The 22,098-nt window shown below is 39.8% G+C and overlaps 1 protein-coding gene across 22 annotated transcripts in view; it reads left to right on the top strand.

The window, feature by feature from the left end:
* The window catches only part of DST (dystonin), a 469,784-nt gene that overhangs the window by 269,303 nt on the left and 178,383 nt on the right, over positions 1-22,098 (top strand). For all 22 annotated transcript variants that reach the window (XM_059178308.1, XM_059178298.1, XM_059178319.1 and 19 more), the window contains one exon: positions 6,987-7,153. In XM_059178308.1, the coding sequence (XP_059034291.1) occupies positions 6,987-7,153 (167 nt within the window). The remainder of the gene's footprint in view (positions 1-6,986; positions 7,154-22,098) is intronic.

Raw genomic sequence — 22,098 nt, 5'->3', positions numbered from 1 at the left:
CATATGGGGGTGGGCTGATAAGTAATATATTGGGACAAGACACATTAACTGTTGTCTCAAAGGTACTAGAGTCATTTTGTTTATAAGAACAGTTGAGGAATTTGCCACCATTTAACATGGACATTGATGAGTTATCAGTACATGCTCCTAGCAAGTTACAGACCTGCCATGCATCAAAGGGAGAGGAGGGAATATGAGAGAAGAGTTAGTCACTGGTAAAGGATATGGCCATGCTTTAACCACTGCTCACAGCTCTCTGGCTTGAGTCTGCCGCAGGAGGTGTAGCATCCCCAGAGTTATCATCAGCATCTTCAGCATCATGACTGGTGTTTGGAGGCAAGGCTGCACGCACCAGCCACTCTGGGATCCAAATTGGAGCCTCCTTTTCCTGTGGAAAAACACATACAAACCCCCTACTCCATATTAACACTGGATCTGGTCCATTCCACTTTCCTGTGAGGATGTCGTTCCAAAGTACTAAAGGCTTAGGGGGAGAAGCAGCATCACTTGCATGTCTGTCTGCAGCTGATTTACCCGTTTACTGCAGTCTGCTCCAGTGTCCAATAAGCCCATGAATTTCTTGTCTCTTATCCAAAGAGAGTAAAGGGGTCTATTTTCCATGCCTAGCGTGACGCATGCTAGAGGAGCTCAAGATGAACCGAACCCCTTTTGTCCCCGCATAACCTCATGGCATCCAAAAAGCTTGTGACAACTAGGCAATACCAGGATTTGAGCTATCTTATCACCTGGACTAATAGCTGTAATTCCACGTGGGGAGGATACCAGGATTTTCACCGTTCCTTTATAATCAGCATCTATACCTCCGGGGTGAACAATGAGTCCTGATAACGCCGTGGAGCTCCGTCCTAGCAAGAGGCCCACGGTGTCCTCAGGTAATGGGCCCTTAAAATCTGATTCGACTACCTGGGTCCCCATCTCTGGAGTCAATAGGAGTCTGGTGGTGGCACGGATGCCACCTTCCTGTTGTGGCTTGCCTTGGCTCGTCGGCGGATAATGCGAGCGAGCCACCTGTTGGAGCACCCCATACATTTGAGGGCCCTGGGGTGTGGGGCCCCCCTTACCGTTTTTTGACCCTCTTGGAGGCAGAGAGTTTCCTTGTATATCCCTTATTGAGTGACATTCATATGCCCAGTGGGCACCCTTCCCACATCTTGGGCAGATACCTGGTTTTATAGGCTCTTGATAAGACACCTTTCTCTCGGGGCACTCACACTTAAGGTGTCCTGGCTCCTTGCAGTAATAGCAAACTCCAGGAGTACCCCTATATTTATATTGTTGAGCTCCCTGTAATCCTTGTAAACCTTGAGTGATAGCTGCAGCCATAACCTGCCCTTGAATAACACTGTTGTTGTTGATACCCCTGCAAACTTTAATATATGTACTCAAGTCTTTGCTTTTCCACGGTCTGATGGCTTCTTTACACCATTTATTAGCTTGCTCATAAGCCAGCTGTTTTACCAATGGCATGGCTGTCTCTACCTCCCCAAATATTCGACCAGCTGTTTGCATCAGCCTTGCTACAAAATCAGCATATGCTTCATTTGGTCCTTGTATTACCTTAGACAGCTGACCCTGTAAATCCCCACTGCCTTGAATTGTTATTGGTGCACTTGGACAACTTAAAAGGTTGATATGGCCCCGAGGCATTAATAGGTTTCACAGGGGCCAAACCGTGGATCACAGGTGGTCCCACTGAGGTATGTTTAGCAAGCCTTCATCTAGGAACCATGGAGCCGCCTTTTCCACTGTATTCAAAAAGGCCCAAGCAGTTTTTGCTTTTAGTGAAGTTCCATTGGCTTTCAGCAGGTCTTCTAAAGACCCTTCCAACCGCACTTTAGATACTTCAGATCTCATTATGAACACACAGACAACAGACGCGGATGTTAAAGACACTAACACATTAACTTTTTACACGCATATACTTCAGTCGACCTTTACTCCCTGCTTTACCACGGAATTCCCACTTTTGAACGTGGCCTTTTTACTCCCCGCTTTACCGCGGAATTCCCACTTTTGAATGTGGCTAATGTTCCCGCTTTCCTGCGGATTACCTTGCGAGATTCCTTTATTTAGTTCCCGGGTTTCGACGCCATTTATCGCCCTCGACCCGCAAGGACAATAAGAAGCCCCAGTTCAGACGTATCTTCTCTCTCTTTATTTCCGCAAGTCTACACACTTATATACGCTTACATGACCAATCAGCGAGCAGGGTACAGGAGGGGGCGAATCAGGCTGTGCACCTAAACGAACAACTTCCCTAGCAACCAATGCTGTTTACTTCCTCTTTGGGCGTTCTGCTTAGTCTCACGAGGCAATCCTAACCTGGCAACCAGCCAGGCGCCATCTTAATGGCGGAGGCCGCCCTGGCCAGGGGCCTGCCTCTGACAAAAAATAACAGTTTTTTTTTCAGTTGCTTTACTGGGCAGAGAGAGATACAGTGATAAGTAAAGAGGGAATTGAGTTTATGAAGCTTTGTTTATTTTTATAGAAGAGATTTGGGTATTTTAAGTACTAAGAGCAAAGACCCAGACGAGGAAGGAATGATTGATAGAGTGAGACTCCCAGGAGGCAGGAGGTGGAAGGATTCTGAGCATAGGAGAAAAGCAGGTCATATGGAAGCCAAGTTTGTGTGTAGCAGGGCAGGGAAGGGAGGGAGTTCTTACTCATGTTGCTATTTTCTTGGTGGATCATGTCGTACAGGCCAGATAGAGAAGGAAGTGAAGATCGAAAAGGGCTCACGGAGTGGGACACAACTGGACAGGTCAAGGCATGTGAGATGTTGATGAAGCCAGATAAATGGTTTACTTGGGGGTAGAGAATGAAAGTTAGAAGAAGAACAGGAACTCATTCTCAAAACTTAAAGGTCTGACGTGGGCTAGTTCTGGCGTAAGGCACTGAGATCAAGAATGTAGCAGCAGATGTGGAGAGAAGGTGGTCTATGAGGGAGATGGGTACAGGCTGAGCTGCGTGTCAGATCTTTCTGGGGGTAGGGGGTGGGTAACCATGCAGGGAACATTTTAAAGGAGAAGAAAGTGGTAGTACAAGAGTGGCCTGTAGTATAAAAATGGATTGTTGGGACACGTGGGTCGTGGTTGGAAGACTGTTGATTGTGCATCACTAGGAGAGTTAGAATACACTTCACCTGTCTACAGGGGCCAGGGGGTGGGTGGGACTTGACCTGGGGCAAAAGGGGCAGACCTGGTTTAGTAAAATGGTAGAAGCAGTGTAAGGTCCTGAAGAGGTCAGAGACTTTGTTTACCACAGAATAGACATTTCTGAAAATCTTGACAATGGTGTCAAGCCGGGTCAGGAGAGATGAGGCAGGGTTGAAATACAGGCATGGATGGCACAGCGACAGGAAGAGCCTGCAGTTGGGTGGAAGCCAGCAATGACCTGGAGGTGAGGCATGAGGGCTTCGAGTTACCCGAAGGAGCGCAGAGAGAAATGATTTTGTTTGTTTTTGGGGCTAGCTGACAGATTGTTGGGAAGAAACATTAAGTGGCAAGCACGGCTAATAAAATTACGGTGGGAGAAGCTAACATTTATAGTGTTTTCTACATGCCGGGCGCTGTGCGAAATGTTTGATGTGGATTTATTTTATGGAATCTGTAGAACCACTCAAGGAGGTAGAAATGAGGAAAAAGGATTTTAGAGTGATGATGCAAATGGCTCTTGGTCATAATTCTGTTAACTGTTGGGGTTGGAATCTGAGCCCAGGCAGCGTGAATGCACACCTTCTCTGATCTCTGTAGTGCTGCCAGGATTTGAAGGAAGGAAACTCAGTTACCTCCTGGAATCAGACCTGACCTGTCATTGACGGAGGATTCGGGCTGATTTGCTGAATGCACAGATTTTAAATCAGGGGTGATCTGTGATGACTACAGACTTAATTTTTAGAGTTTAACTTATTTTTCATTTTGGTTTTGGTTGCACAGTATCATGAAAAGTTTGATATACTCAGAGGTAGTGGTTAGTGGTAACAGAACCTTTAAAAAAACACCATGAGTTTCCCTGTAGGAATAATACTCAAGTAATTGGAAATAGCAGGAAAAGCTGAAAACAAGTCAGTGGGTTAGCAGTCTTTGATATGTTAAAGTTTGGTTTGTAACATTTGAAAATCACAGGTTTTTAAGTAGTGTATACACGTGTAACAGTCTGAAATAGTGTGTGTGGGAATAATAATCTGAAATTCATCCATTGGAACCTTATTTAATAAGACTCTATTCCTTTCTCCTGGTTGATATTTAGACTGTTTTCATCCTCTAAACTCCCCCTTGCTTTAATATCCTTCCTTGGGTAAAATGCTGTGCTGTGCTTGAACCTGTTAAACTTACTTTGTCCTTGAAATTTACTGACTTCCCTTGTGAATAGGTAATTCAGTGACTAGACTGGCGGGGTTCTTGACCCATGGAAAATAGTCCCCGCTCTCTTTAGCTACCTCCTTTTTTCTTTATATAGTTGTAATTACCACCCATGTAGCTCCTGTGGTGTAAGGGTTTCCAGAAGCAGTTCATCTTACAATTCGTAAAGGCTAAGAGGAAACTGTTGTCAGATTTTACCTGGAGGTTCAACTTTCTCATTCACCGTTTCCTAGATTCGTTTTTCTGAACCCTTGTTTTTATACATTTTTATTTATTTGAGGCAGCAAATTTAAAAACTTTGTTTTTTACTTCCCTTTATAGTAGGAGAATTGGGAAAATAATAAAACCAAAGTTTTGCTTCCCCCTTTGTCAAAACGAATAATAAAAACCACAATAATAAAATCGCTGACGTTATGCTGGGTTTGTGTTCAAATTCTCACAACACAGTGTAATAACAATTACCATCATTATTTTACAAGTGAGAGAATGGTCTTAAAGCAGTTGAGGAGCTGGAACATCAATAGTGGAGATGGGGTTTTAACTCCCGGGATGTGCTAGAGAGGCTCTCTAGCATAATTTTATTTTATTTATTGATTTTTAAAGATCTTATTTATTAATCTACTTAGAAGATGAGAGAGAGTGTACAAGTTGGGGGGAGGGGCGGAGGAAGAGGGAGAGAGAGCATCCCAAGCAGACTCTGTGCAGAATGCAGAGCTGAGGTGGGGCTTGATCTCAGGATGCTGAGATCATGACCTGAACATAATCACGAGCTGGAAGCTTAACCGACGGAGCTTAACTTCTCTAGCCTAATTTTAGAGTATCTGTTAGAAGTTAGGTGAAAGAATATTGTGACTTTTCTGGTCTCTTTTTCCACATTAAAAAAGAAAAAGGAATTTTTCCTGTATGTATATCCTATATAATGTGTTCATGTATATGCATAGTTCTTATCATGCTGTGGAGATTAGCACAGATTCTCAGGAAAGATGATTACATTGTGACATTGTGGGGATGCCTGGGTGGCTCAGTGGGTGAAGAATCTGCGTATTCAGCTCAGGTCATGATCTCCAGGTCCTGGGATTGAGCCCCATGTCAGGCTTCCTGCTCAGTGGGGGAGTCTGCTTCTCCCTCTGCCTCTGTCCCCCCCCCCCCCCCAACTCATGCACACTCTCTCTCTCAAATAAATAAATAAAAATCTTAAAAAAAAATAAGTTGAGATGCTGCGCTCTACTTTCCAATGATCTGTCAAGGAGCATGTCTCAGATTGTGGCTGGGAGAGAGCACCACGGGGCATAGCGGTCTGTGCTGAATAGCAGAGAAAGGGTGTGTGTGGCCCCCACAAACAGCTCTTAGGAGCTGCCAGGCCTGGTGTGGGCTTTGACTGCCACAGCCTGCCCAGGGTCCCGGGTTGGCCATGCCTCTGGCTCTCGTGGCAGCTGGGAAGGATAAAGGGCTTCCTATTTGAGTCAAGCACTGCTGCGCATTAAAAGGCTTTCTTCAGTCTGGGTTTTTAAAATTTTCTACTTTCAGTTGCTTAACTCTGCCTGTTTTGACCTCTGACTTCGGGGTTTATATTTACAGTCTCTGAGGAGGACTTTAGACTGAAAAAAGTTTTAAACATAATCTGCTTCTCTTCCTACCTCCTCAGTTTATAGATGAGGAAGTTGACTCATGGACATGAAATGAATTATTCAAAGCTATGAGACTAGTGGCCAGGACTAGAAGCCAACCTCATGACTTTACTGATGTTTTTCCTGTTACAAAATGATTTGTGACTCCCTACGTATTGCTTCCAATTCCTTATTTACTCATCCTAATCCTGGCTTCCTGCCTGTCTCCTTGATCCCTTGGCTTTTGCCTCCTGCACTGATGGAGGGAACAGTTGTTTGTTGGTGTTAATCCCAGCTTTGGAATCACCATGTGACCCCTGGTAGAGTCACTCTGTGCCTTAATGTCATTATCAGCAGATTAAGTAGGACCCTTATTAGAGAGGTTCTTGAGAAAATGTAAATCATGTGAACTGAAGACCTGTTTTATTTAGTAGAAGAAACATTTAGAAAATTTAATGAAAACAAATAAAGTATAGGGAAAAGTCAGTTAATACAGATTTCTTGTTGAGTAAGCTGAGCAAGGACTTGTGAGAAAGTTAAAGAGAGTTAAGATCAAATTGTCATGTTATGTAGTAAATTGGGGACATTTTTGGTCTTTACACAGAATACCTGTTGGATCAAATCCTCCTCTGGAGGTGGTAATCTAGAGTAATCCGTAGTTTTTATTTTTGATCTTGAACTTAGAAAAAACACTTGGTTGAGTTATTTTAACAGATCTGGTTAATAAAGAGGGCTCACTGAAAATTAGGATTTTCAATGCTGTGACATTTTGGCATATTAAAAAAACTAGGTGTGTGGGTTAAGTCCTAATTTTCTATCTGTGAACCTCTTTGAAACTCAGTTTTCCTATATGTAAAATGGGAAAAATATACTTAGCTTTCCTGTGAGAATTATGAGGATCAAGTAAAATAACACTTGGCAAAGTTCTTGGCGCATAGTAGTTCTCTGTCTGAGCTAGCTTTCCTCCTAATGTTTTAATACTTTCTATTATGTTTAGATATCTGATATCCATGTTACCGGAGAGTCAGAGGACATGTCTGCTAAGGAGAGATTGCTCTTGTGGACACAGCAGGCAACAGAGGGTTATGCTGGAATACGGTGTGAGAATTTCACTACCTGCTGGAGAGATGGAAAACTATTTAATGCCATCATTCATAAATACAGGTATGAAATTGGGAGGGGGCTTTTTCCTTAGACAAATATGAGAAGTGTTTCTTTTGATTCCAAATTTCAAAATAACCTTTTATTATTTCAGAAGCAATACATGTGCATGGCAGAAAGTTAGAAAATACAGACCAGGCCTAAGTAGAAACATCACATTTCCACTGCTACGAGATCATCACTCTAAGCTTATGGGCACACACAGACTCTCATAGCTATAACATTCCCTTTGGATTTTGCTGGTAACTTGGAAGACAATAAGGTCTGATAATACAGAATCTTCAGGTGGATGAGCACAGTTGTGCATGCAGAGGACTGATGAATGGTGGGGTGAGGGTGTGGTTCTCATTTAGAGCTCACACATATCCAAATTATAGTCTCCTAGGCTCATTACTCTAGTGAGTAGCAGGGTTCAGAAGTGGCCAACTTTGGGGTGGTTAAAAGTTTTCTGGTAAGAATTGTTATTATATTTTTAAGTTTATTTGTTTTATTTATTCATCTCTACACCCAACATGGGGCTCAAACTCACAACCCCAAGATCAGAAGTCGGTGCTCTTCTGACTGAGCCAGCCAGGCACCCCATCTGCTGAGAATTATTAACAACTAAATCCCAGTTAATACTGACATAGCACTTACTAAGTGTCAGACGCTATCCTATGCAGTTTTTACATGCATTAACTTATTTAGTCCTCACAACATTCCTATAGGAATATTATCAGTTGACAGACAAAAACTGAGGCACGGGGTAAAACTTGCTTTTAGCTACATAGCCAGCAAGAGTCAGCTTTGAGATTCAGACCTGGGGCCTCTGGTTTTTGACTCCTTGCTTTTATTGTCTTATAAGGAGCTAGATCCCCATAAAATATTTACTGAAAACAGTGTATTTCTTGATCTTTTCTTAGTTACTTTTCTTAGTTTTGCAAAGATTACATCATGTTGTCAAAGAACTGTCTTCCTAGATGGAGTAAGCTGAAGCTATAACTCATTAAACTAACAAACTAATTTGATAAAAACAATAATTATATAGAGTAGTTACTATTTTGTTACCTGTCTATATGTGAGGCATTCTGTTCATTGCTTTCCATATCTTACTTCATTCAGGTCTCCCAGCAATCCAACAAAACAGGGACTGTTGTTATCCCACTTTCACAGAGGAGGAACCTTGGGTTTGCCGAGGTTATGCTGCTAATACATTGTAGAGCTGAGGTTTTAATCCAGGTCTGCATGATTTAAAATCCCGTTCTCCTTGTCTCTCTCCCTTTTCTTTCTGTTTTTCCATTCATTCCCCTTTTCTCTCCCCTTCTTCTCTTTTTCTCATTTTTATTTTGGAAATTTCAACATTGGTAACACTGTAACAGATATCCCAAGCATCCACATGGCAATCCCCCTTTAAAACACCCACTAGTCTGCTTCCTTTATGAAACAACATTTCAGTAGAGGTAGGTACAGTCTGCCTGATTAAAAGGAAAAGACAGAATCAACTTGCCTACACATGCTGAAAATAAAGTATCCGATCTCCTTGAGTAACACAATGCCAAGAGGGTTTAGTAGTTATAGACATTTCAGTGATCACAATGTACTTCTCAAGTGACTTAAAACAGGAGGCCATAGGAAGGCCTGTGTAGTTGGGCACATTGTATACCCAGGATGATAAGATCTTCTTGGCCTTTGAATAAAAATATCTGGATTGTTATACCTGAAGGATTTATGTCATGATGGATCTTTGAGGGTGTGCTCTTCTCTCTTTGAAATGTTTTAAGTAGAAACAAAGCATTTAGAAGCCAGCTATTCTTCTAAAATAATTGACTTTTAAAAACAATGGTTTCGGGGCACCTGGGTGGCTTAGTGGGTTAAAGCCCCTGCCTTCGGCTCCAGTCATGATCCCGGGGTCCTAGGATTTAACTCCGCATCAGGCTCTCTGCTTAGCAGGGAGCCTGCTTCCTCTTTCTCTCTGCCTACTTGTGATCTCTGTCAGATAAATAAATAAAATCTTTAAAAATAAAAAAAAATTAAAAAAATTTTAAAAAGACTATTGAAATCAAGTTAATCTTGTGTTACTAGAATTTAAACAAACAAACAAACAAACAAAACAATGGTCTCAAGACATTGTCTCTTCAATACTTGTGAAGGAGTAGAAGTACAAATTAGTATACGCATGCTATGTGTTTTTCTCTTAAGTATTTAAATAAGTCACTATCTGTCAGAGATGGTAAAATTTCCTAGGAAAGTTTAATGATTTAGAGCTTATATTGCTTTAGGAGAGAATTTGGATCTCGTCAATGTTATTTGTTTTGAACTTGTAATTTGGTGGATTTAAGTGATACTAAATCAGTTAAATTCTTTTTAGAAGACAGTGGCCTTTTTCACTGGAAGAAATCTTTCATGTGTGGAACCATATTTTGAGCTAAGGTCCTCAGACTTTTCTTTTTACTTAGAAAAAAATCGAGTTTTTTCTTCTCGCATGTGTAAGAATTAAATGGATAGGGTTGAACTACACATAATTTTCACTGTTGAATGCCTTAACATACTAAAGGGAATTGAGAAAGTTATAAACAATTGTAAAATCCCTATAAGCAAATTTTTGGATATTGGACAATAGTAATCACAAATACAGTAGTGTCTAATTTATAGTTGTTTTTAGTTAATAATTATTTCCACAAATTTTGTGATGTATTTGGATTTGCTGTAGGAACATTTCCACTTAATTGAGTTTTGGATATAGTTTTTGGATAAAAAGACTTTCTTATATGAGTTCAATTTGACTTATGTAATAAAAATTATCTGAGGTGGAATTTGTGTTTGGTTTCTACTGAAATACCAGGTTTGATGTATGGAATACTTGGTCAATAAGGAGCTTAAGAGGATGTGAAGGCTTAGCAGGAAAGAACCTTCAGATTGTTGTTGTGGCGGCTGGAAGGAGGGATGTGGGTCTCCTGAGGGAGCAAGTTTGCATGTCCTGGAGAGAATATGAAAGATTTCTCTGGAGATTAGAAGGAAAATGGATACTGTTTATCATTGAAAAATAAACCAATACCGTTTTTAATAAGTGTTCTCGTCAGATTTTTATGTATATTATCTTCTGAAGATTTAGAAATATTGATCTAAAGTGGAAACAGAGAACATCCTTCAGATTTTGTGTTACTATAAATACTGTCAAAAGTATATGTCCAGCATATATTTTTATTAGTGCTCCCATATAAGAATGTGACTTTTGAAGTGGAGAGAATATTCGTTTATAACAGTAAGCAGTACTTTACTAATGTGAAGTAAAAAAGAAGGAAATTAATGAGAACCAACATTTAATTGCATAACTTGGAATTAGCCATCAATGAAAGTAGCGTTGCAACAGCTCATAAAGTACTGAGATAATAAGAGAACATGAAAACACTTAGCATAAGTAAGAGCAAAACCACAAGTGAACTGTTCTATAGTTTTGGTGTGTCATATTATCCTAAGGAATTGAAGAGCATGGATTATGCAATGGCTAATAAGAATGATAAAGTAGTATGATTTAGTGGAAGAGATTACGAAGGATAGTTCTATAGTTTTTTTTTGTTGTTGTTGTTTTGTTTTTTTGAGAGAGAACGAGGGAGCGTTTGCAAGTGAGGGGATGGGCATAGGGAGAGGAGAGAAATCATAAGCAGGCTCCATGCTCAGCTCAGAGCCCAATGCAGGACTCAGTCACATGACCCTGAGATCATGACCTGAGCTTAAACTGTGTTGGACACTTAACTGACTGAGCCATCCAGACACCCCTATTCGATCTATTTAAATAGATCAATGATTCAGAAGATAACTGTGCTTATTGTGAGGATGGTGTAATATATAGAATTGTAGAATCAGTATGTTGTATGTCTGAAACTAATATAACATTGTATGTCAACTATACTTTAATTAAAAATAAATATATAGGTTAATGATGCAAAAACTGTGGTTTTCTATTAATTCTGTCTTAGGAAGCTGTTCCTAATTCCTTCTAGGAACGTCTGTCTGTTATGTTCCGTTTTTAATGCAAAGAATTCAAATAATTAAACTGCCATATAGCTGTACTAGTTTGTACTTGTTTGTATAGTTTACATTTCTTTAAAGCATATTAAAATCTTTCCACTGAAAACCACAACTGGTAAGAGATCTTGGGTAAATAAGCCTCACTCTTGACCCTAACCTTAATTTCCATTGAAAAGAATAATAAGGAAGACTGGATTTGATGGACTTGAATCAAAAGGATGTCACAAAAGCATTCGATGACTAAGTAGCTTAAAAACAAGAGAAGTAGAATTAACTGAGAATCCACAGCCACGGGATTCTAAGCTCTCATGGATTAATCACTCTGGTAGAGTCTGGATATAGAGGACTTAAATTCCCATCAGTAGCACACATTCTTCACAGCAGGTGTTCCAAACAGAGGGTTCAACTGATTTTTCTGTGTTCTGATCTAAGAGAGTGCTCAAGTATCATACTACAATTGATTTTTTTCCTTTTTTTTTTTTTTTTTGAAAGAAACAAAGCTCTGACTTCTAGCTTGAAATTCAGCCCCCAGCATGTCTTAATTTATCAGTCACTGCACGCAGATAGCTGCCCTAGAACACTGATGAAAGCCAAATTCCAAAACAGCATCGCTCACTGTGAAAACACGTCTGCCTGAGCAGGCATGAACACGAACGTGGGCCCACAGGCCAGAAAGAACAGTGCAAAATGTGTGGTAGAGCCAGGCGAGCCTGAGGTGTGGTAGAGAAAGATGCTAAGTATGTCAGGACTGAAATGCGTGTGTGTGGGGGTGGGGGGATGTGTTTTGCAGAGAGACTGTTTCTTCTTGCTAGTATCTGTTAGTCCTAGTCTTGTTTTTAAATTATGCTGCTGTTCATTCATGTAAATTTCCTTTTGAGACCTCTGGCTGCCTTTTCACAAGCAAGTTTTAAGTATATCACTGAGGTAAGACTCAACTTCTTTGAAATAGATGGTATCAGGAGCACACCATTTAAATACTTTCTAATTAGGCATCCAGATATTTTTCACCTGTCTGATTGTAGTTGGATAGCAGTGATTTTGTTCATTGTTTGCATTTTGAATTAGAATTTATTGGGGCCATCATATTTTGTTACAGGAAATGTTTCAAAATGCTGTAATTGGGAAGATTCAACTTAAGGCCCTGGTGGGAGTCTTGTTTAATAGTCTGACCTGGAGGCCTATGATTCAGCCACAGGCTTGGATTCAGTCAAACCTTACAAGCTAAACTGGATTGGACTGGTTTAATACTGGGAGGAGGCCCTTTAGGGCCTGAAATGTTCCCATAGGAAGTTGGATTAGTTGTGATGAGGTGATATTTTTTTTTCCTTCAGAACCAGGTCTGCCCTTAGGCTGCAGAACCCTGAGGTACGAGGGTGTGTATGTCTTTGTGCAAACACCACACAGGTATGGGCGGTGCTTTGTGTGTGACCATAGGCTAGGCATAGACACAGAGCCCTGAAAGTTGCTAATTTTTTGAACAATCGCAAGTATTTCACTTTGTGAGGCAAAATAAAATTGCTTATTAACTTATCAAAGAAACTCAAAACAGTTGAATTCTCAGAGCTCACTGTGTAAGACTGGTACATTTTATAGCAATTTCTACAATAAATATTCCTTGCCACAGCCCTTCTTTTTGTTGTATCTGTGATTAAAAAAAAAAGCAACTAACAGAAAATATAGTACATTAACATAATAAAAAATTCAAATAAAATAAAAGGGTATGCATTGAAATATGATTTCTTTCCCCAGATTCCCAGTCCCATTCCCTAGAGGCAGCTGTTCAGCTTCTTTGATATTCTTCCAGAAATTTTCTGTGCATATATAATCACTTTTTTTGTGTGTGGTGGTGGGAGGGAAGGGTCAACTCTGCTGAGGTATGACTTACATAAGTACCTAATCTTGAGCATTGCTATAATCTTCTCTAAAACACATTTGAGATAATGGCATATATGTTATTTTGCATTTTTCTTTCTCCTTAATTTATTTTGGATATCTTTCCATACGAGCAGAAATGGGTTTCCCTTATTCTTTTAAAATACTGCAGTGTATTCTAATGTATGGCTGTAACATAATTTATTTAATAGCATCGTATTGATGGACATTATGTTCTTTGCTATTAAAAAGTATTGGGCTTTGATGTTTCTTTGTGTAGATGTGTGAATGTGTTGTTTTAATAAGGTCCTAGAAGTAGAATTTCTAGGTCAAAGGATAATACATTTAAAATTTTAAGACCCATATCTGAATTATCTGTGAGAAGAACAGCATTGAAACTACTCCTTTTGTACTGTTTCACCTCCATGATGCCTTTGAGAAACATTCCCTTTCTTTTTCAATTGCAGTCTAGCAGATCTAAATCCCATTCATTTTTTTCTGTTCTTTTAACATTTATCATCTTATTCATAATTTTTTAAGCTTTTAAGCATTAAATTGTTTTTATTTTATTTTATTTCTTTTAGATTTTCAGCTATGTGCCAGAGCTAAAATGGCAGACTTGTGTTTCTGTTTATTTGGTGTGTGAGCTATTAGTCCAAGCATGTATGTCTTAGGAATTTAGAGGGAAAATGATCAAATAAGTTGGCAGATTTCAGAGTGATATGATTATTTAAGAAGTTAGAATGCCAGGGGCACCTGGGTGGCACAGTGGGTTAAGCCGCTGCCTTCGGCTCAGGTCATGATCTTGGGGTCCTGGGATCAAGTCCCGCATCGGGCTCTCTGCTCAGCAGGGAGCCTGCTTCCCTCTCTCTCTCTCTCTGCATGCCTCTCCGTCTACTTGTGATTTCTCTCTGTCAAATAAATAAATAAAATCTTAAAAAAAAAAAAAAGAAGTTAGAATGCCAGCTGTGAGGGGTATCTTGAGATAACATATCAGAACATATCACATAACATAGGAGAAGATGCCTGTCACAGTGTCAGAGATTTAGGACGTGTGTAATAAATGTCAGGTTCCTTTCCTCCCTATGTGCTGCTGCTGACCCACTCAGAACAGGACACGTGACCATACAGTGCAAGAGGAACTGGGTTTTGATGGAAGACTCCCTTTCCTTGGAAACCTGACATATGCTTTTTCTCCAGGCTCCCATCGGCATTCTCTTACCCTTCTCTAACACTCAGATTTCCCTTATGTTGCAGGAGCAGCCAACCTGTCTGCTATCCATCTCTTTTTCTTTGAGAGGTCTATCTCTTTGTTATCCCCTTTTGGGGAGATATTTATCCCCTAGTGACTAAGGTTTACTGAAGTTCACTAAAATGTAGGTATAGAAACAATTACTTGTCTATCAGTATCAGTACTGTTCTCTGTATTTGTTAAAGTGTATGAGGCTGTTATGGTGTTAATTTTTCTCTGTAAACTGAGACTTGTAATTCATTAGGGATCTTTTAATTTCCAATGTTAGAAACTTGCTGTATCATGGTATTTTTCATTCTTTGCTGTCTGTTTTGTTGGTAGAGAGTCATTCTGTAGAAAAAAGTAGGAAGAAAATTTGAAATAAATTGAGGCATCTAGTTTTGAGAAAAGGAAAAATTACCTTCCTGGCTTTGTTTCTTTCAACAATACGTGCCCAAATATGAGCATAAAGGAATATCTACACCCATTTATGAAACTGTGGGTGGATCTCTTACACGCTCACATTTATTTGCTGGGGAGAGGCGAAGACCATATTACAGGTCTTTTTTTTCCCCGCCGAGGGGAGGGGGCCAAGGTGAGAGGCTTTTTGCACCAATAAGAACAGTAAGAACGTGCTAAGCCTGAACATGATTAATCCCGACAGTCATCTACAGGAATTTGTTATGGCAACTGCTCTACTGTCATAGGATCAGTGAGGCATTTTAATGCGTATTGTTACTGGGTGATCTATCGAAGAACAAATGTTGAGTGACACACCTGGCTTCTTGCTTGGTGTGTGGGGAGGTGCGTGGTGTTCTGGAGTACAGAGGTTGTTCTAAGACTGATTTCTAGGTAAATGGAGTTTTTTTTGTTTTATTTTTTATTTTTTTTTTATTTTAACTTCCACAGAATCCCTTTCAGTTTCTTGCATGCTGCCAAGTATGTACTAGTTATATAATCAGAAAAGATTCGTTTCAACTGTGACTCCATGATGACCAGCTTCTAATGGTTCCGACCAGCAGTCTTTTTCTACTCCTGTTAACTCACTCCTACTCTCCCTCACACTGCCTTTTCCTCCCTCCCTGGCAACGGGTGATCTGTACTCCAGCTCTCAGGCAGTACTGAAGCCAGCTAGTGAAATGTCTTTCTTTTTGCTGCCAAAGACACCATGCTGCCTTCATTTGCATCTTTCCTGGTCCTTTTTTGCTCTGGTTTGATAAAGCAATGAATCCCCTCTCCCCCATCCAAGGCCTGTACCCTTCCTCCTGTGCTCTGGATCCCAGCTGTGCCATTGCCTCAGACACCTTCTTTCTTGTTACATTAAGCTGTTCTGTCTCCACAAATCTTTCTCCTTCGATTTTAAGCACCCCAAAGCCTCTTTGCTCATAAGACAGCAAACAAAGCTTCTCTCTTAACTCTGTGCTTTTTTCCATCTACTGCCTCGCATCATTCCTTTCCTTAAAGGCCAGACTTCTTAAAAGAGTTGTCTGTACTTCCATATTCATTTCTTCACTCCGTGTTTATTCCTCACCCAACTCTAATGTGGCCCCTGGCCCCATAATTCACCCAAAATCTTCTGAGGTCATGGATGACTTCCGTGTGGCTAAATCCAGTGGACATTTCTCAGGCCTCCTTTTTCTTCTCAGTCTTTGACCCTACTGTCCATTCTTTTCTTCTTGAAACCCTATTCTTTTTCTTCAGCTTTTATGACCCTTCACTGGCCTGGTATCCTTCCTGTCTCAATGGCTGTTCCGCTCGGCTCCGTCTGCAGACTCAACCATGAGGCCAGTACATGTCGAGAGTTTTTCAGGGTTGCCTGCTGACCTTCTGTGCTCTCTGAGTTGACTCTCATTTGTGCCCTCACCCATCGGGTCTGTGGATTTGACCTTCTAGATAGCACCTGGCCTGTGAACTTCCCTCTGCCGCTGCCACATTCTTTCGCAAGCCACTCTGGTTCCCCTACCTGGATTCTCTGGGAATACTTTCACCCCTTGAGATTTCTTCCACCTCAAATCTGATCTTTTAGTTTCCTGTAATCCTCCTTAATGCATTTCACTGGTTTTCCGTAGTTCCTAGAAGAACACTCAGCATCTTTAAACAAGTTCATGAGATTTCTGCATCGTCTCGGCTCCTCATCCATCCAGCTGTCTCTTACCATGTGTCCTGCTCTGGGTTCCCTTCCCCTGCAGTGGTCCTGTTCTCACACACCCTTCAGGCATGAGCACATGCACGCTTTTCCCCTCTGCCTGGGTGCTCTTTCCGCCAGGTTTTCTCCTGGTTTACTCTTGAACTCCCTCTGGAATTCTGAGCTCTCCGTAGACACAGTGTTTAAATTCTTAATGCCTCGCTTCCCAGCGCATAGTAGATCCTTATTAAATATTGAGTGAATGAATGAACTTGCTAGTTTGTTGACTGGAAAAAATTACTTATAATAGCATACTAGAGCACCAAGTGAGGCCTTTTCTGACATTTTCATTACATTGTTCTTTACATGCCAGTGAATGCTTTTTAATCACCCATGTATGTGTATTTATTTCACAAGTACTTTCACATGAATCTTCTCTTGAGACTTTGGGCAAATCAAGTGGCTTCTTAAGACCTCATGGCTATGGCAGCCCAGATGCCCTCCCTTCACCCCCACACACCTCGAGATACTCCCTAAGGGATAACTGGAATTCTAGGTGATTCTTGTAGTTCCTGATTTTCTCTGATTCCTGATTTTCACTTTTTGTAGAAGGGAATTGAGACATAGGCTTCTGGATGTGTGTTCACAGTTCAGAGAGGAAGTTAGGACTTAATTACCAGACATCTGAATCACAGCCCTGTCACTTTTTTCTACCTCAGTAGAGCCTTTTCTCTCAACTATGTAAAAATTGTCTTCTAAAAAAAATTTTTTTAAAGATTTTATTTATTTATTTGATAGACAGAGATCACAAGTAGGCAGAGAGGCAGGCAGGGAGAGAGAGAGGAGTTAGCAGGCTTCCCGCAGAGCAGAGAGCCCCATGCGGGGCTCGATCCCAGTACTCTGGGACCATGACCCGAGCCGAAGGCAGAGGCTTTAACCCACTGAGCCACCCAGGCGCCCCTAAAAATTTTTTAACATCTGAAAAACTGTGGGAAAATAATGCATAACATAACATTTACCATTTGGTATGTTAATACATCCATCCGCAGAACTCTTCCCCTTTTCCTAAACTGCTGGCAGCCATCATTCTACTTTCTCTCTCTCTCTCTCTCTTTTTTCACTTGAGAAGTAAAACTGTTGCTCAGTGTCCTTTCAAATATCAGCTATCTCAAATCACAAAGTTTACGTGGTTTTGATTTTGATTAAAAAACTCTGATACCAAATGCAGTCTTTTCTAAACTTCATCATTTTACAGTGTATTCCAGGGTTAGGCTGCTGTGAAATGTGTCTCCATCCTCCCCTAATCCTGAATGGGTTCTTTTCCTCTAGATTTAAGCAATAAGAATCAGTACAGGACAAGAGGGAAAAGGTTTGCTGTATTGTAGTGAGAGTCTAAGGCAGTAGGCATGATTGTGTGTGTGTCAGCTTTGTCTTGGTCTTGATACGTAGTTATCTGATAGTATGGTGGATTTTTCTTTTCTTTTCCTTTCCTTTCTTTCTTTTTTGCCAGAACAGAATATGGATAATTTTGAAAGAAAATGAAAGATATATTAGAGACAAGAGGAGTTTTAAGATGATTTAGTTCCCAGACTTGTCTGAAAAAAATCACCTGGGGTAGGGGAGAACCTTGTTAAAGTATGGATGACCAGGCCTCCCCCTATATTCTCTCAGTCTGGATTAGGGACCTAAAACCACGCAAAGTGTGGGAAACATTGGTGTCATATATATGGGTGAGTACTGTTGTGGTAACAGTCTGGAACTATATCCCATTACTCACAGTTTGTTTTCCAGAGTATGTGGGTACACACTGACACACATACACACTCCCTTGTGGTTGTATTACTATGATCAGGATCATCCTCCCCACCAGGAGAAGCATACATCCTTCGGTGTTTTCTTTATCTTGAATTTGCAGCTTCAGGGTGCCTGTTTTCAGTTTATAGTGCCAGCATAGTATAATGAATTGCCCAGGCTGTGTGTTGAGACACACTGGGGCTTGAATCCCAACTGTCCCTTGTCAGACTGTGTTCCTGTTTAAGTTGTATCATCTCCTTGTTGAGAAGAGTGAGATAATGCCTTTGAAGGCTTCACTGCATTGCCTGCCACATAGTAGTTATTGTTATATATTAATCCCAGTTGTTTATTGTTATTTTATAAGTTATTCCAACTGGCAACTTAACCAGCTGCTGAAGCTGAGGGCATATGGGAGCATTAGAAGGGAGGAGTCACACCTAGAAGCAGTAACGTACGCTTTTGAAACTTTATGATATATCCCTTGTTGGTTGTTTTCAGTGCATGCCTGTTTTCCAGATTGTTTTCAGCAGAGAAAGGCCTTTAGGAAACCTCAGGAGGATGTGTGTTTAGTTCATGGAGAAGCTATGACATCGTGTCCTATTCTATGTGGATTTTTACAAGGATTTGGAATCCTGATTGGAAGCTATAGGCGGTAGCTTTGTCTGTAGAAATTAATGAAAAGGAAAGGAAAGGTGCAAACCTGGGATGGAAAATATCTCTAGGAATTTGAATCAGTGGTATCAGATGGTACCTTCCAGCTCTCAAAGCTCTTTCATTTCTTTATTATTTAACCATTTCTCAAACATTCATGTGCTGAGCATTATACTAGATATTGAAGGTATAAACATGGATAAAAACAGACCATGCCTTCAGGCAGTCTACTGTTTATTGTGAGAGACAGACACGTGCATAGTTGTAACAAATTGTAGTAAATACACAAATAAAGATAGTAGACAGCATTTGGGAACAGAGAAAACCAGGTCTTATGGGAAGAATGTGAGTTGATTAGCCAGTGTCATGTGTGGGGGCAAGATATGTAGTGGGCATTTATTTCTTGAGCAAAGGAAAGAGACAAAAAGGAAACCTGATGTCTTTTTGTTTTGTTCTGGGAAATGGTCTCTGCTCCTCTCTTTCTCTCATGATTCCTAAAACGGAAAATTTCTCAAACACAGGAAAAGGGTTTAGATCCTGGGTAGCCAGAACTTGGGTCTGTATCCATATGATAAATAATTATTGAGTGTCCATTGAGAGCCAACACAACCAAATAAACTCTGTTAATTTAAATAAAATTTGCATACTTTGAAAAAAATCCCGATTTGGACATTGACTATTGATATTAGATCTGTCCTTTCAGCCATTATCACATTTTTGGTTCAGAATTTGTTATTCTTGTATCTGCACTAATGCATTCTTCTCTTAGCTAACTTTTATCAGTGTCCCCTCAGGTGTGTTCCAAAGGCCATTTCTAAGTACGTTTTTTCCAGGTATTTTGATGTTGTTTCATATTCCTTGTAGTTCCTTGTAGTTGAACATTTCAGTGTTAGCATGATGAAATGTGGAAGTCTTAGGTAGTTTCTTGTGCTAATCTTCAGCCATTTATAACACTGTATTTGTCAAATTTTCTCTCAGAATCCTATCTACAGTTTTCATGTTCTGTTAGTTTGGCTGTCAGTGTGGGTGGTAACATATAAAATATATTAATATCTGTTAATAAATAATATATATCCACATACATACCTATCTGTATGAGGTATGCCTATACTATACATATGCATGCATAATGTATACATACATATACATAAGATACACATATATATAAACATATACATACTATAAATCTGTACATAAATGCATACATACCTATCCATACATATCCATTATACATGCGTATGTGCATGTGGTTTTGTATATGCGTGTGTTTTTGTAGTCTATTTTATATTTGTTTGTGTAGTGAGAATACTCTTTTTTTAAATTTTTATTTTTTATAAACAAATAATATATTTTTATCCACAGGGGTACAGGTCTGTGAATTGCCAGGTTTATATACTTCACAGCACTCACCTTAGCACATACCTGTCTAGAGAGAATACTCTTAACATGGGTGTTGTATGAAAGATAAACATTACTTTTATCCAAAATTATTTTGTATTATGGCAATAGCCACTTTAATACCTTTTGGCCATATATATAAAATCTATATATATATATATATATATATTTTTTATTTATTTATTTGACAGAGAGATCACAAGTAGGCAGAGAGGCAGGCAGCACAGGCTCCCTGCTGAGCAGAGAGCTCGATGTGGGGCTCGATCCCAGGACCCTGGGACCATGACCTGAACCGAAGGCAGAGGCCCTAACCCACTGAGTCACCCAGGTGCCCCTTGGCCCTATATTTTTGAAATAAGGGCATTAAGTATGCTTATAAGTAGTTTGCACTTTCTGGCCTGGCTTTTCGTTTTGTCTTATGACCTTATCCTAGTTTTATACTTGCACCATAGAATTTGTGGTATCTTCTTGTGTTTTTCTCTGTAAGCTGTTTTTAATCATTTATGCAAGAAACATAGGATATAGATGTATGTTTAAAAAAATTGTTACATGTGAAGATTGAGTCATTCAGGAAAGCTTATGTTATCGTAGAATAGTAACACAAGTTAAGAGTTAGGATGACCCTTTTCCCATAAAAGACTAATATATATTACTTTCAGTGGCAGGGTGTTACAATATATAATTTTGACAGGTTTGCAGAAAATAGGGAAATTAGAATGATTAATGCATTACAGAAACCTGGGTGCCGCCTTGTACATGTTTGCCACATGGTAGACTTTGGTTAGTCAGACCTAAAAATGGGAATGAAATTTCCTGTTAAAGTTCCACAAAAAGGAGATCTTAAACTGAAATAAAAGCTTTTGAAAGAAAATACAAACCTTCTGTAGGTAGAAAGTAGCTGAAGTTTTTTTTTTTTAATTTTTTAATTTTTTATAAACATATATTTTTATCCCCAGGGGTACAGGTCTGTGAATCGCCAGGTTTACACACTTCACAGTAGCTGAAGTTTTTAAAGGTGATATGATCTCAGTGAGACTGTAAGGAGGAAAGAACGTAGAGACATGTCACAGCACAAGCCTCTCCCAGAAGCTCCGGACACAGAATGGAAAGGCAGATTGGAAGACAGAGCATGACTGAAGGCCTAGGATGTGAGCTCAAGAAGGGACAGAATTTTGAAAGCTTTCAGGCTGTCAGTTTTTCATGGTGGTTTTACAGTTTTTCTTTTTTTCCCCCTTTTGCTGACTTTTGTCTCCTGTGTTACAGAGGAACACCACTTCAGTTTTTGCTCCACTAAAGTGTTAAATGTCACGATAAAAGAGGTGACTTATCCATACTCAGTGTATTATACAACTGCCTTTGTGCTGAAAGGACTATGTCATGCTGAAGGAAGTTTTATGTTTTATTCTCTTAGTCAAAAACTTGATTCTTCAATGACTTTATTCATTCCCTCTGGGATTACTCAGTGTTTACGTTCTTGCTAATGGCAGGGTTCTTACAACAACGAGCCCTTTCTTGTTGGGAGGTTTGATAAACTCAGAAAGGCTGGATTTTATTTCTTCAAAATGTGTGAACTTTACGGAAGCAGAACAGTTTTTTGAACTTCAGGTATTTGTTTTTGTCTAGACTTATATTCACCTGTTTAGTAATCTTGAGATGGGCAGATTCTTCAGAATGCTTCTGTGTGAATAAAAAACATTGTTTTTAGAGATAAGTCATTTACCTCTATTGCTGTCAGTAAATTTACTAGTCCTATAATAAATGCAGGATCACTTTTAAGTAATCATATTAGTGCCTGTGAAAAACATTAACGAATTTCCTAATAATTTCCCAGGAATAGGTAGGTAGATCATGGTAGTTAGGTCTCAAGGT

Source organism: Mustela lutreola, chromosome 6, assembly GCF_030435805.1.
Source record: "Mustela lutreola isolate mMusLut2 chromosome 6, mMusLut2.pri, whole genome shotgun sequence".
Lineage (NCBI taxonomy): Eukaryota > Metazoa > Chordata > Mammalia > Carnivora > Mustelidae > Mustela > Mustela lutreola.
This window is presented reverse-complemented; position numbering and strand designations above follow the sequence as displayed.